This window comes from Haliotis cracherodii, unplaced genomic scaffold (genome assembly GCF_022045235.1).
Source record: "Haliotis cracherodii isolate W230 unplaced genomic scaffold, xgHalCrac1.p SCAF_46, whole genome shotgun sequence".
Lineage (NCBI taxonomy): Eukaryota > Metazoa > Mollusca > Gastropoda > Lepetellida > Haliotidae > Haliotis > Haliotis cracherodii.
This window is the reverse complement of record NW_027266304.1, coordinates 142066-156171: the sequence shown is the minus strand read 5'-3', so window position 1 is coordinate 156171 and position 14106 is coordinate 142066. Positions and strand designations below refer to the sequence as shown.

The 14106-nt window shown below is 44.3% G+C and overlaps 1 protein-coding gene across 1 annotated transcript in view; it reads left to right on the top strand.

Annotated features, from left to right (window-relative positions):
* Positions 1–12813: 12813 nt before the first annotated feature.
* Positions 12814–14106, top strand: part of LOC139441848 (sodium- and chloride-dependent glycine transporter 1-like) — a 65920-nt gene continuing 64627 nt past the window's right edge. Inside the window, exon 1 of the mRNA XM_071222591.1 lies at positions 12814–12890. Within this exon, the coding sequence (XP_071078692.1) occupies positions 12882–12890 (9 nt within the window). The 5' untranslated portion in view covers positions 12814–12881. The remainder of the gene's footprint in view (positions 12891–14106) is intronic.

Genomic DNA, 14106 nt, shown 5'->3' with positions numbered 1-14106 from the left:
TGTACACAGAAAAATGCGCGCGCACTCCGTGTCCGCTAATGAATCAGATAACGGTTATAGGACACACCGACCATAGGGAGCGGCGTGGAACAGCCGCGGACAGCCCGTGTGTGTCGAGCGTCACTGTCACATGAACCCCTCCCTTTCAAACCTGCTGGATCCGCCCCGCCCCCTGAATGCCACGTGTAAATGTAAGCTGCCAACCCTCTCCTTTTTCAATAAGAAATCTGTGCTAAAGCAGGGTCGACTGAATGATTCCCAGTATTTCACGAGTATAGGTGTATGAATCGCCATCAAATAGTGATGGTGTTCGCAAAGAGGCTAGCGTGTCATGCCCCGCCACTGGCACCCGTCACAAACACATGCAAAGTCAAGTCAATTGTTCACCTGACACAATCTCGGGAACATGTAGTACAAGTCAAAATAAGGAATTGCATTGGACATTTTTGTCACTGATGCGTCAAATTCGGAAATGTCTTCCAGGTGTGAACGATAAAACTGTTGAAGACTTCGGGAGGCCTTGAATGCTGTAACACTGAAGCCTTGAATGTTGTAACACTGAAGCCTTGAATGTTGTAACACTGAAGCCTTGAATGTTGTAAAACTGAAGTTTTGAATGTTGTAACACTGAAGCCTTGAATGTTGTAACACTGAAGCCTTGAGTGTTGTAACACTGTAGCCTTGAATGTTGTAACATTGAAGCCTTGAATGTTGTAGCACTGAAGCCTTGAATGCTGTAACATTGAAGTCTTGAATGCTGTAACACTGAAGCCTTGAATGTTGTAACACTGAAGCCTTGAATGTTGTAAAACTGAAGCCGTGAATGTTGTAACATTGAAGTATTGAATGTTGTAACACTGAAGCCTTGAATGGTGTAACACTGAAGCCTTGAATGGTGTAACACTGAAGCCTTGAGTGTTGTAACATTGAAGCCTTGAATGCTGTAACACTGAAGCCTTGAATGTTGTAACACTGAAGCCTTGAATGTTGTAACACTGAAGCCTTGAATGCTGTAACACTGAAGCCTTGAATGTTGTAACATTGAAACCGTGAATGTTGTAACATTGAAGCCTTGAATGTTGTAACACTGAAGCCTTGAATGCTGTAACACTGAAGCCTTGAATGTTGTAACACTGAAGCCTTGAATGGTGTAACACTGAAGCCTTGAATGCTGTAACACTGAAGCCTTGAATGCTGTAAAACTGAAGCCTTGAATGCTGTAAAACTGAAGCCTTGAATGTTGTGACACTGAAGCCTTGAATGTTGTAACACTGAAGCCTTGAATGTTGTAACACTGAAGCCTTGAATGCTGTAACACTGAAGCCTTGAATGGTGTAACACTGAAGCTTTGAGTGTTGTAACACTGAAGCCTTGAATGCTGTAACACTGAAGCCTTGAATGCTGTAAAACTGAAGCCTTGAATGTTGTGACACTGAAGCCTTGAATGCTGTAAAACTGAAGCCGTGAATGTTGTAACATTGAAGCCTTGAATGGTGTAACACTGAAGCCTTGAATGCTGTAACACTGAAGCCTTGAATGTTGTAACATTGAAGCCGTGAATGTTGTAACACTGAAGCCTTGAATGTTGTAACACTGAAACCTTGAATGCTGTAACACTGAAGCCTTGAATGTTGTAACACTGAAGCCTTAAATGCTGTAACACTGAAGCCTTGAATGTTGTAACCCTGAAGCCTTGAATGTTGTAACACTGAAGCCTTGAATGGTGTAACATTGAAGCCTTGAATGTTGTAACACTGAAGCCTTGAATGTTGTAACACTGAAGCCTTGAATGGTGTAACACTGAAGCCTTGAATGGTGTAACACTGAAGCCTTGAATGCTGTAACACTGAAGCCTTGAATGCTATAACACTGAAGCCTTGAATGTTGTAACATTGAAGCCTTGAATGTTGTAACACTGAAGCCTTGAATGTTGTAACACTGAAGCCTTGAATGTTGTAACACTGATGCCTTGAATGTTGTAAAACTGAAGCCTTGAATGCTGTAACACTGAAGCCTTGAATGCTGTAACACTGAAGCCTTGAATGCTGTAACACTGAAGCCTTGAATGGTGTAACACTGAAGTTTTAAATGTTGTAACACTGAAGCCTTGAATGGTGTAACACTGAAGCCTTGAATGTTACAACACTGAAGCCTTGAATGTTGTAACACTGAAGCCTTGAATGCTGTAACACTGAAGCCTTGAATGTTGTAACATTGAAGCCTTGAATGCTGTAACACTGAAGCCTTGAATGCTGTAACACTGAAGCCTTGAGTGTTGTAACACTGAAGCCTTGAATGTTGTAACACTGAAGCCTTAAATGCTGTAACACTGAAGCCTTGAGTGTTGTAACACTGAAGCCTTGAATGTTGTAACACTGAAGCCTTGAATGTTGTAACATTGAAGCCTTGAATGCTGTAACACTGAAGCCTTGAATGTTGTAACACTGAAGCCTTGAATGCTGTAACACTGAAGCCTTGAATGTTGTAACACTGAAGCCTTGAATGGTGTAACACTGAAGCCTTGAATGTTGTAACACTGAAGCCTTGAATGGTGTAACACGGAAGCCTTGAATGTTGTAACACTGAAGCCTTGAATGTTGTAACACTGAAGCCTTGAATGCTGTAACACTGAAGCCTTGAATGCTGTAACACTGAAGCCTTGAATGGTGTAACACTGAAGCCTTGAATGTTGTAACATTGAAGCCTTGAATGTTGTAACACTGAAGCCTTGAATGGTGTAACACTGAAGCCTTGAATTTTTGTAACACTGAAGCCTTGAATGCTGTAACACTGACGCCTTGAATGTTGTAACACTGAAGCCTTGAATGGTGTAACACTGAAGCCTTGAATGTTGTAACACTGAAGCCTTGAATGCTGTAACACTGAAGCCTTGAATGCTGTAACACTGAAGCCTTGAATGGTGTAACACTGAAGCCTTGAGTGTTGTAACATTGAAGCCTTGAGTGTTGTAACCCTGAAGCCTTGAGTGTTGTAACACTGAAGCCTTGAGTGTTGTGACACTGAAGCCTTGAATGTTGTAACACTGAAGCCTTGAATGTTGTAACACTGAAGCCTTGAATGTTGTAACACTGAAGCCTTGAATGTTGTAAAACTGAAGCCTTAAATGCTGTAACACTGAAGCCTTAAATGCTGTAACACTGAAGCCTTGAATGCTGTAACACTGAAGCCTTGAATGGTGTAACACTGAAGCCTTGAATGTTGTAACATTGAAGCCTTGAATGTTGTAACACTGAAGCCTTGAATGTTGTAACACTGAAGCCTTGAATGTTGTAACACTGAAGCCTTGAATGCTGTAACACTGAAGCCTTGAGTGTTGTAACACTGAAGCCTTGAATGCTGTAAAACTGAAGCCTTGAATGTTGTGACACTGAAGCCTTGAGTGTTGTAACACTGAAGCCTTGAATGTTGTAACACTGAAGCCTTGAATGCTGTAACACTGAAGCCTTGAATGGTGTAACACTGAAGCCTTGAGTGTTGTAACACTGAAGCCTTGAATGCTGTAACACTGAAGCCTTGAATGCTGTAACACTGAAGCCTTGAATGGTGTAACACTGAAGCCTTGAGTGTTGTAACATTGAAGCCTTGAGTGTTGTAACACTGAAGCCTTGAGTGTTGTAACACTGAAGCCTTGAGTGTTGTAACACTGAAGCCTTGAATGTTGTAACACTGATCAAACAAGTTCTGAGCAAGAGCAGCATGACACTCTTTGAAATCTTGGTAGAAAGAGCGTGCTCGATTGTATCTCAAGAGTTGTGAAAAGTTGACTGCTGGAAAGTTGAAGTCATCCATCTTGTCATACAGTCTTGTGGAGAGTGTTTTGTCACTCTGAATCTTTATACACAGATCTAAATATGATGAGGCGGTCTCACTGGTCTCCTTTATTTCTGGTTCAGGTGGCTAAATCAATGGAAGGGGATTGGCCATTTGATGGTTATTGAAAGATATCACATCCCCGATATACCTTAATCTGAAGTTAATCTTCTTGCTTTGACTTTGAGCGATTCACAAAGAAACAGATCCGCAAGAAGGGGAGACAACTAATGCCAATGGCGAGGCCCACTTAAAAATTCCTGTCTTACTCCAAACTTCATACAATGAGAATGACCGTCAGTCTCCTACACGCCATGTGTAAAGCAATGAGAATAACCGTCAGTCTCCTACACGCCATGTGTAAAGCAATGAGAATAACCGTCAGTCTCCTACACGCCATGTGTAAAGCAATGAGAATGACCGTCAGTCTCCTACACGCCATGTGTAAAGCAATGAGAATAACCGTCAGTCTCCTACACGCCATGTGTAAAGCAATGGGAATAACCGTCAGTCTCCTACACGCCATGTGTAAAGCAATGAGAATGACCGTCAGTCTCCTACACGCCATGTGTAAAGCAATGAGAATAACCGTCAGTCTCCTACACGCCATGTGTAAAGCAATGAGAATGACCGTCAGTCTCCTACACGCCATGTGTAAAGCAATGAGAATGACCGTCAGTCTCCTACACGCCATGTGTAAAGCAATGAGAATGACCGTCAGTCTCCTACACGGCATGTGTAAAGCAATGAGAATGACCGTCAGTCTCCTACACGCCATGTGTAAAGCAATGAGAATAACCATCAGTCTCCTACACGCCATGTGTAAAGCAATGGGAATAACCGTCAGTCTCCTACACGCCATGTGTAAAGCAATGAGAATGACCGTCAGTCTCCTACACGGCATGTGTAAAGCAATGAGAATGACCGTCAGTCTCCTACACGCCATGTGTAAAGCAATGAGAATAACCGTCAGTCTCCTACACGCCATGTGTAAAGCAATGAGAATAACCGTCAGTCTCCTACACGCCATGTGTAAAGCAATGAGAATGACCGTCAGTCTCCTACACGCCATGTGTAAAGCAATGAGAATGACCGTCAGTCTCCTACACGCCATGTGTAAAGCAATGAGAATAACCGTCAGTCTCCTACACGCCATGTGTAAAGCAATGAGAATGACCGTCAGTCTCCTACACGCCATGTGTAAAGCAATGAGAATGACCGTCAGTCTCCTGCACGGCATGTGTAAAGCAATGAGAATGACCGTCAGTCTCCTACACGCCATGTGTAAAGCAATGAGAATAACCGTCAGTCTCCTACACGCCATGTGTAAAGCAATGAGAATAACCGTCAGTCTCCTACACGCCATGTGTAAAGCAATGAGAATAACCGTCAGTCTCCTACACGCCATGTGTAAAGCAATGAGAATAACCGTCAGTCTCCTACACGCCACGTCGTTACACCCAACTCACTCACACTCTAAGGATGTATCACAATACGGATGTATCACACTACGGACGTATCACACTACGGATGTCTCACACTACGGATGTATCACACTACGGATGTCTCACACTACGGATGTCTCACACTACGGATGTATCACTCTACGGATGTATCACTCTACGGATGTATCATACTACGGATGTATCACTCTACGGATGCATCACTCTACGGATGTCTCACTCTACGGATGTATCACTCTACGGATGTATCACTCTACGGATGTATAGCACTACGGATGTATCACACTACGGATGTATCACTCTACGGATGTCTCACTCTACGGATGTCTCACTCTACGGATGTCTCACACTACGGATGTATCACTCTACGGATGTATCACTCTACGGATGTATAGCACTACGGATGTATAGCACTACGGATGTATCACACTACAGATGTCTCACACTACGGATGTCTCACACTACGGATGTATCACTCTACGGATGTATCACTCTACGGATGTATAGCACTACGGATGTATAGCACTACGGATGTATCACTCTACGGATGTCTCACACTACGGATGTCTCACACTACGGATGTATCACTCTACGGATGTCTCACACTACAGATGTATCACACTACAGATGTATCACATTACGGATGTATCACTCTACGGATGTATAGCACTACGGATGTATCACTCTACGGATGTCTCACACTACGGATGTATCACTCTACAGATGTATGACACTACGGATGTATAGCACTACGGATGTATCACTCTACGGATGTATCACTCTACAGATGTCTCACACTACGGATGTATAGCACTACGGATGTATCACACTACAGATGTATGACACTACGGATGTATCACTCGACGGATGTATCACATTACGGATGTATCACTCTACGGATGTATCACATTACAGATGTATCACATTACGGATGTATCACACTACGGATGTAAAACATTACGGATGTATCACACTACGGATGTATCACACTACGGATGTATCACACTCCAGATGTCTCACACTACGGATGTATCACACTACGGATGTATAACATTACGGATGTATCACACTACGGATGTATCACACTACGGATGTATCACACTCAAGATGTATCACACTACGGACGTATCACACTACGGATGTCTCACACTACGGATGTATCACACTACAGATGTCTCACACTACGGATGTATCACACTACGGATGTATCACACTATGGATGTATCACACTCCAGATGTCTCACATTACGGATGTATCACACTACGGATGTATCACACTACAGATGTATCACACTACGGATGTATCACACTCCAGATGTCTCACATTACGGATGTATCACACTACGGATGTATCACACTACAGATGTATCACATTACGGATGTATCACTCTACGGATGTATCACACTACGGATGTATCACACTACAGATGTATCACACTACAGATGTATCACATTACGGATGTATCATACTACGGATGTATCACACTACGGATGTATCACAATACGGATGTATCACACTACAGATGTCTCACACTACGGATGTATCACACTACGCATGTATCACACTACGGATGTATCACAATACGGATGTATCACAATACGGATGTATCACACTACGGATGTATCACACTATGGATGTATCACTCTACGGATGTATCACACTACGGATGTATCACACTACGGTTGTATCACAATACGGATGTATCACATTACGGATGTATGACACTACGCATGTATGACATTACGGATATATGACACTACGGATGTATCACACTACGGATGTATCACACTACGGATGTATCACTCTACGGATGTATCACACTACGGATGTATCACACTACGGATGTATCACACTACGGATGTATCACACTACGGTTGTATCACACTACGGATGTATCACACTATGGATGTATCACACTACGGATGTATCTCTGCACCGGTAGGCTACATACACCCGGTACATGTTTTCAGTATAACTGTGAAGTGAGTGAGTATGTTTTTTACGCCGGTTTTATCAATATTCTAGTGACATCACGGCTGGGCTTCACACATTATACCAATATAGGGATTGGAACCAGGGCCATCGGCGTGAAGAGCGACCGCTTTAACCACTAGGCTATCCTGGGCCCCTACAACTGTACAGACGGGCTGCTGTGATGAGCGACCGCTTTAACCACTAGGCTATCCTGGGCCCCTACAACTGTACAGACGGGCTGCTGTGATGAGCGATCGCTTTAACCACTAGGCTATCCTGGGCCCCTACAACTGTACAGACGGGCTGCTGTGATGAGCGATCGCTTTAACCACTAGGCTATCCTGGGCCCCTACAACTGTACAGACGGGCTGCTGTGATGAGCGATCGCTTTAACCACTAGGCTATCCTGGGCCCCTACAACTGTACAGACGGGCTGCTGTGATGAGCGACCGCTTGAACCACTAGGCTATCCTAGGCCCTACAACTGTACAGACGGGCTGCTGTGATGAGCGATCGCTTGAACCACTAGGCTATCCTAGGCCCTACAACTGTACAGACGGGCTGCTGTGATGAGCGACCGCTTGAACCACTAGGCTATCCTAGGCCCTACAACTGTACAGACGGACTGCTGTGATGAGCGACCGCTTTAACCACTAGGCTACCCTAGGCCCTACAACTGTACAGACGGACTGCTGTGATGAGCGATCGCTTGAACCACTAGGCTATCCTAGGCCCTACAACTGTACAGACGGACTGCTGTGATGAGCGACCGCTTGAACCACTAGGCTATCCTAGGCCCTACAACTGTACAGACGGACTGCTGTGATGAGCGACCGCTTTAACCACTAGGCTACCCTAGGCCCTACAACTGTCTAGACGGGCTGCTGTGATGAGCGACCGCTTGAACCACTAGGCTACCCTAGGCCCTACAACTGTCTAGACGGGCTGCTGTGATGAGCGACCGCTTGAACCACTAGGCTACCCTAGGCCCTACAACTGTCTAGACGGGCTGCTGTGATGAGCGACCGCTTGAACCACTAGGCTATCCTAGGCCCTACAACTGTACAGACGGACTGCTGTGATGAGCGACCGCTTTAACCACTAGGCTACCCTAGGCCCTACAACTGTACAGACGGACTGCTGTGATGAGCGACCGCTTTAACCACTAGGCTACCCTAGGCCCTACAACTGTCTAGACGGGCTGCTGTGATGAGCGACCGCTTGAACCACTAGGCTATCCTAGGCCCTACAACTGTACAGACGGGCTGCTGTGATGAGCGATCGCTTGAACCACTAGGCTATCCTAGGCCCTACAACTGTACAGACGGGCTGCTGTGATGAGCGATCGCTTGAACCACTAGGCTATCCTAGGCCCTACAACTGTACAGACGGGCTGCTGTGATGAGCGACCGCTTGAACCACTAGGCTATCCTAGGCCCTACAACTGTACAGACGGGCTGCTGTGATGAGCGACCGCTTGAACCACTAGGCTATCCTAGGCCCTACAACTGTACAGACGGGCTGCTGTGATGAGCGACCGCTTGAACCACTAGGCTATCCTAGGCCCTACAACTGTACAGACGGGCTGCTGTGATGAGCGACCGCTTGAACCACTAGGCTATCCTAGGCCCTACAACTGTACAGACGGACTGCTGTGATGAGCGATCGCTTGAACCACTAGGCTATCCTAGGCCCTACAACTGTACAGACGGGCTGCTGTGATGAGCGACCGCTTGAACCACTAGGCTATCCTAGGCCCTACAACTGTACAGACGGACTGCTGTGATGAGCGACCGCTTGAACCACTAGGCTATCCTAGGCCCTACAACTGTCTAGACGGGCTGCCAGGACTGTAGTATTACGTAGGGTAGGGGAGGGACTGTGAGCCAGGACTGTAGTATTACTTAGGGTAGGGGAGGGACTGTGAGCCAGGACTGTAGTATTACTTAGGGTAGGGGAGGGACTGTGAGCCAGGACTGTAGTATTACTTAGGGTAGGGGAGGGACTGTGAGCCAGGACTGTAGTATTACTTAGGGTAGGGGAGGGACTGTGAGCCAGGACTGTAGTATTACTTAGGGTAGGGGAGGGACTGTGAGCCAGGACTGTAGTATTACTTAGGGTAGGGGAGGGACTGTGAGCCAGGACTGTAGTATTACTTAGGGTAGGGGAGGGACTGTGAGCCAGGACTGTAGTATTACTTAGGGTAGGGGAGGGACTGTGAGCCAGGACTGTAGTATTACTTAGGGTAGGGGAGGGACTGTGAGCCAGGACTGTAGTATTACTTAGGGTAGGGGAGGGACTGTGAGCCAGGACTGTAGTATTACTTAGGGTAGGGGAGGGACTGTGAGCCAGGACTGTAGTATTACTTAGGGTAGGGGAGGGACTGTGAGCCAGGACTGTAGTATTACTTAGGGTAGGGGAGGGACTGTGAGCCAGGACTGTAGTATTACTTAGGGTAGGGGAGGGACTGTGAGCCAGGACTGTAGTATTACTTAGGGTAGGGGAGGGACTGTGAGCCAGGACTGTAGTATTACTTAGGGTAGGGGAGGGACTGTGAGCCAGGACTGTAGTATTACTTAGGGTAGGGGAGGGACTGTGAGCCAGGACTGTAGTATTACTCAGGGTAGGGGAGGGACTGTGAGCCAGGACTGTAGTATTACTTAGGGTAGGGGAGGGACTGTGGGCCAGGACTGTAGTATTACTTAGGGTAGGGGAGGGACTGTAAGCCAGGGCTATAGCATTACATAGGGCTGGGAGAGAGATAGTCCTGCACCATGACCGTGGAATATATTTATTTTATGAAAAAATAATAATTTAGAAATGCATACAAAAGCAAGTCTAGCCAGCTCAAGCTAGCTCTACACTCTGAAATCGGCATAGGGATTTTTTTATATGTTTAGAGTCAAGAAGGATATTGTGTAATATAAGATTTCAGAGACTAAATGTTAGTCTAGGAGAGAGAGTGTGAGCCAGAGCTGTATCATTACTTAGGGCTGGGGGAGGGAGGGGGGGGGGGGGGGACTGTGAGCCAGGCTAGACGAGGTAGTCCATGTGTAGCGGCAGATACTTGCGATAGGGTTAACAAAGGCCGCAACTGTGCGCTCAACGTTTACTGTTATACACATCCAGGCATATGGACACTGTGTAACAGTACAGTGTCAATCTCTGCTGGGGGTCACTGCATGCAGCAGAACGTGAAGAGATGTCCAACACAGATAGGTCCAGTGTCAGAGCCAATATGCCTGACAATTAAACTACTCAACTGCTTTTGTGTAGTATATATATATATATATATATATATATATATATATATATATATATATATATATATTATAGATAAGCCCTATATTAGCTGCGATACGTCAGCTATATACAGGGCAGTGATAAGCTCTGTATTAGCTGTGATATGTTAGCTATATACAGTGATAAATCCTATATTGGCTGTGATATGTCAGCTATATACGAGCTATATACAGTGATAAATCCTATGTTGGCTGTGATATGTCAGCTATATAGAGCTATATACAGTGATAAGCTCTATATTGGTTGTGAAATATAAAGTATAAACAGGCCAATGATAGGCCGTATATTGGCTGTGATATATCAGCTATGTATACGACTTATATACAGTGATAAGCCTTATATTGGCTGTGATAAATCAGCTGTATACATGCCAGTGATAAGCCTTATATTGGCTGTGATATGTCAGCTATATACATGCCAGTGATAAGCCTTATATTGGCTGTGATATGTCAGCTATATACATGCCAGTGATAAGCCTTATATTGGCTGTGATATGTCAGCTATGTACATGCCTGTGATAAGCCTTATATTGGCTGTGATAAATCAGCTATATACATGCCAGTGATACGCCCTATATTGGCTGTGATATGTCAGCTATATACATGCCAGTGATAAGCCTTATATTGGCTGTGATATCAGCTATACACATGCCAGTGATAAGCCCTCTATTGGCTGTGATAAGCCTTATAATGGCTGTGATGAATCAGCTACATACATGCCAGTGATAAGCCTTATATTGGCTGTGATGGATCAGCCATATACATGCCAGTGATAAGCCTTATATTGGTTGTGATGAATCAGCCATATACATGCCAGTGATAAGCCTTATATTGGTTGTGATGAATCAGCTACATACATGCCAGTGATAAGCCTTATATTGGCTGTGATGGATCAGCCATATACATGCCAGTGATAAGCCTTATATTGGCTGTGATGAATCAGCTATACACATGCCAGTGATAAGCCTTATATTGGCTGTGATGAATCAGCTATATAAACGCCAGTGATAAGCCTTATATTGGCTGTGATATGTCAGCTATATACATGCCAGTGATAAGCCCTATATTGGCTATGATAAATCAGCTATATATATGCCATTGATAAGCCTTATATTGGCTGTGATGAATCAGCTATACACATGCCAGTGATAAGCCTTATATTGGCTGTGATGAATCAGCTATATAAACGCCAGTGATAAGCCTTATAGTGGCTGTGATATGTCAGCTATATACATGCCAGTGATAAGCCCTATATTGGCTGTGATAAATCAGCTATATACATGCCATTGATAAGCCTTATATTGGCTGTGATAAATCAGCTATATAGAGGCCAGTGATAAACCCTATATTGGTTGTGATGAATCAGCTATATACATGCCAGTGATAAGCCTTATATTGGCTGTGATATGTCAGCTATATACAAATACATATCTAGTGATCAAAGGTTACAATGAAATATGACAGAAGTAAAGAAACAGGAATCTCACGTTTTCAATCAGTTTCGGCATTTCCAAATATGGCATTGATGAATTTGGGCAGGTTTGTCATATCTTTTACTCTAATGCTGGATAGACATTATTTTTATTTATACATATTAGGCCGTCAAGAGACATCTCTAGACCGCCACTGGACGAGAGCTTCAGCTCTGAACAGGCCCTATATTAGCTGTGATGTATGGGCTACTAAGAACGGGTGTTATATTAACGAGGTATTATACAAACACGCGTGGAGAGATAGTAGTTGTTGTCTCACATCAGTGTAGTGTGAGATTGGCCTTAGGACTGTATCAAATATTCTGCCGACACCCTCGCCAACTCTCATTTTAGATAACATTTTCATGACTTCCACCAATGACCAATCCATGGCCAGAAAGTAGTATTTTTCCCAGATCCAACGTAACAAGTCCTATGTAGGCTGATTTATATCATCTGTGTACAGCTCCCTACGTACGTCAATGTCGACCGTGTACTTTAGTGTGTACTATCAGCGTTGTTAATCAGCATCCAGTCCCACTATGTCCACACAAATCATTGTCCGATCTCTGTTCTGGCCGTACATCACATTGCTATTACATACACTCGTTGTTATATTCAGCGAGTCATTCAAGCGGTTGCCAGCTTGTTGTAGCGATTATTTCCCGACGCGTCAAGGCGCGCCCGCCCACAAACCATTGTGTTTCGTTTCGTTTTATTTCAACCGCTCACTGTCTGTCAATCCGCAAAGCAGTATCAACCCATTGGTTGTTTTAGAAGCCGTCTGCTAGCTGTGAGCAAGTCTCACTTGTGACTAACATTTTCGACGGTGTTTGCTATGTTCAAGGTAAGAACTGACTTTTAGTCAGCGAGGAATGTTTTGCTATGTTACGATACCAAAAGTAAATGGTAATATTTTTCACTTTACCATATTTATCGGCCTATAATATTGCCTCATTTCATCACAGGAGGCATCGACTCGCACTAAAAGTAATGATCATCAACGTTTTTGTTTCAGATTATGTCCATTTTTGTTACATGTATGATTGATAAAATTTTCTTTCCTAACGGGTACTATACGTTTGTTGCGAAATCTCAGCATACAGCGATATTTGGTCGGTGCAAGCATTCATCACTTTCTTGCAACGACCATTTTCGAGCGTGTGGCATCGCTTGCCTTGAGCCACCACACATGTGCGCGTGCCGCGTTCTAGCCTCGTCGTAGATCTTGGCCGACTTAGATTGCTGTTCATGTTGGGTGATGTTGACGTATAATTACTGTGTTCATAATTAAAAACTGAAAACAATACGATATATTGAATTGGTTGTCTTGATTTGATGTATGTACGTGTCAGATAACAAGTTTGGTCTGTGCAGAATGGAATTTGTCGTTTGAGTGATCGTGGGGAAATGTTGCCCTCAGTGCCGACACAAGACAATGTGTGAGTGAATTCCGGTTTGGTAAAACAAAAACAGTTATACTCCAACGTAAATTGTATAACCCGCGCCAGCAACCATGTTTCGCACCGCACAAACATTGCATCAGCATGCGCTGATTCATAAAAACATTCTAGGTCAGCGACCTGCGAGATTTGCATGCTAGGCTCTATGCTGGAACGGCGTCGTTATTTCTCTACAGCCCTACTGACATGAGCGAATCAGTCGCGACTGCTGGAGTTTGCCCCGGAGCTGGGCAGATCATTAGCGTCTGCAGCAGACTCTACACAGGCCTGTTCTATTCAGTTAATTAAAATTAATAGGGACATATTCATCTTTGCTGTCCTGTTAATGTCTGGTCATGCTGGACACTGCTTTATAATAGGGTATTACAGTTTCTTCCCTCCAACACAAACATAAAGCCCCTCTTTGCAGCAAAAAAAAAATCACACGATGTGAACAATTTTTTGTGTAATCGATCGTGTGAACTTTTGCCGGAACTGCTTTCCCGTGTTTCCCCGAATTCTCGATCGGTGTTTACAATCAGCGTAATGTTCTATGTTCTTTTTAATCCCTGCATTTATCAGAAATATAATTAATTTAGTATTTTTGCCTGGTCTAGTAAC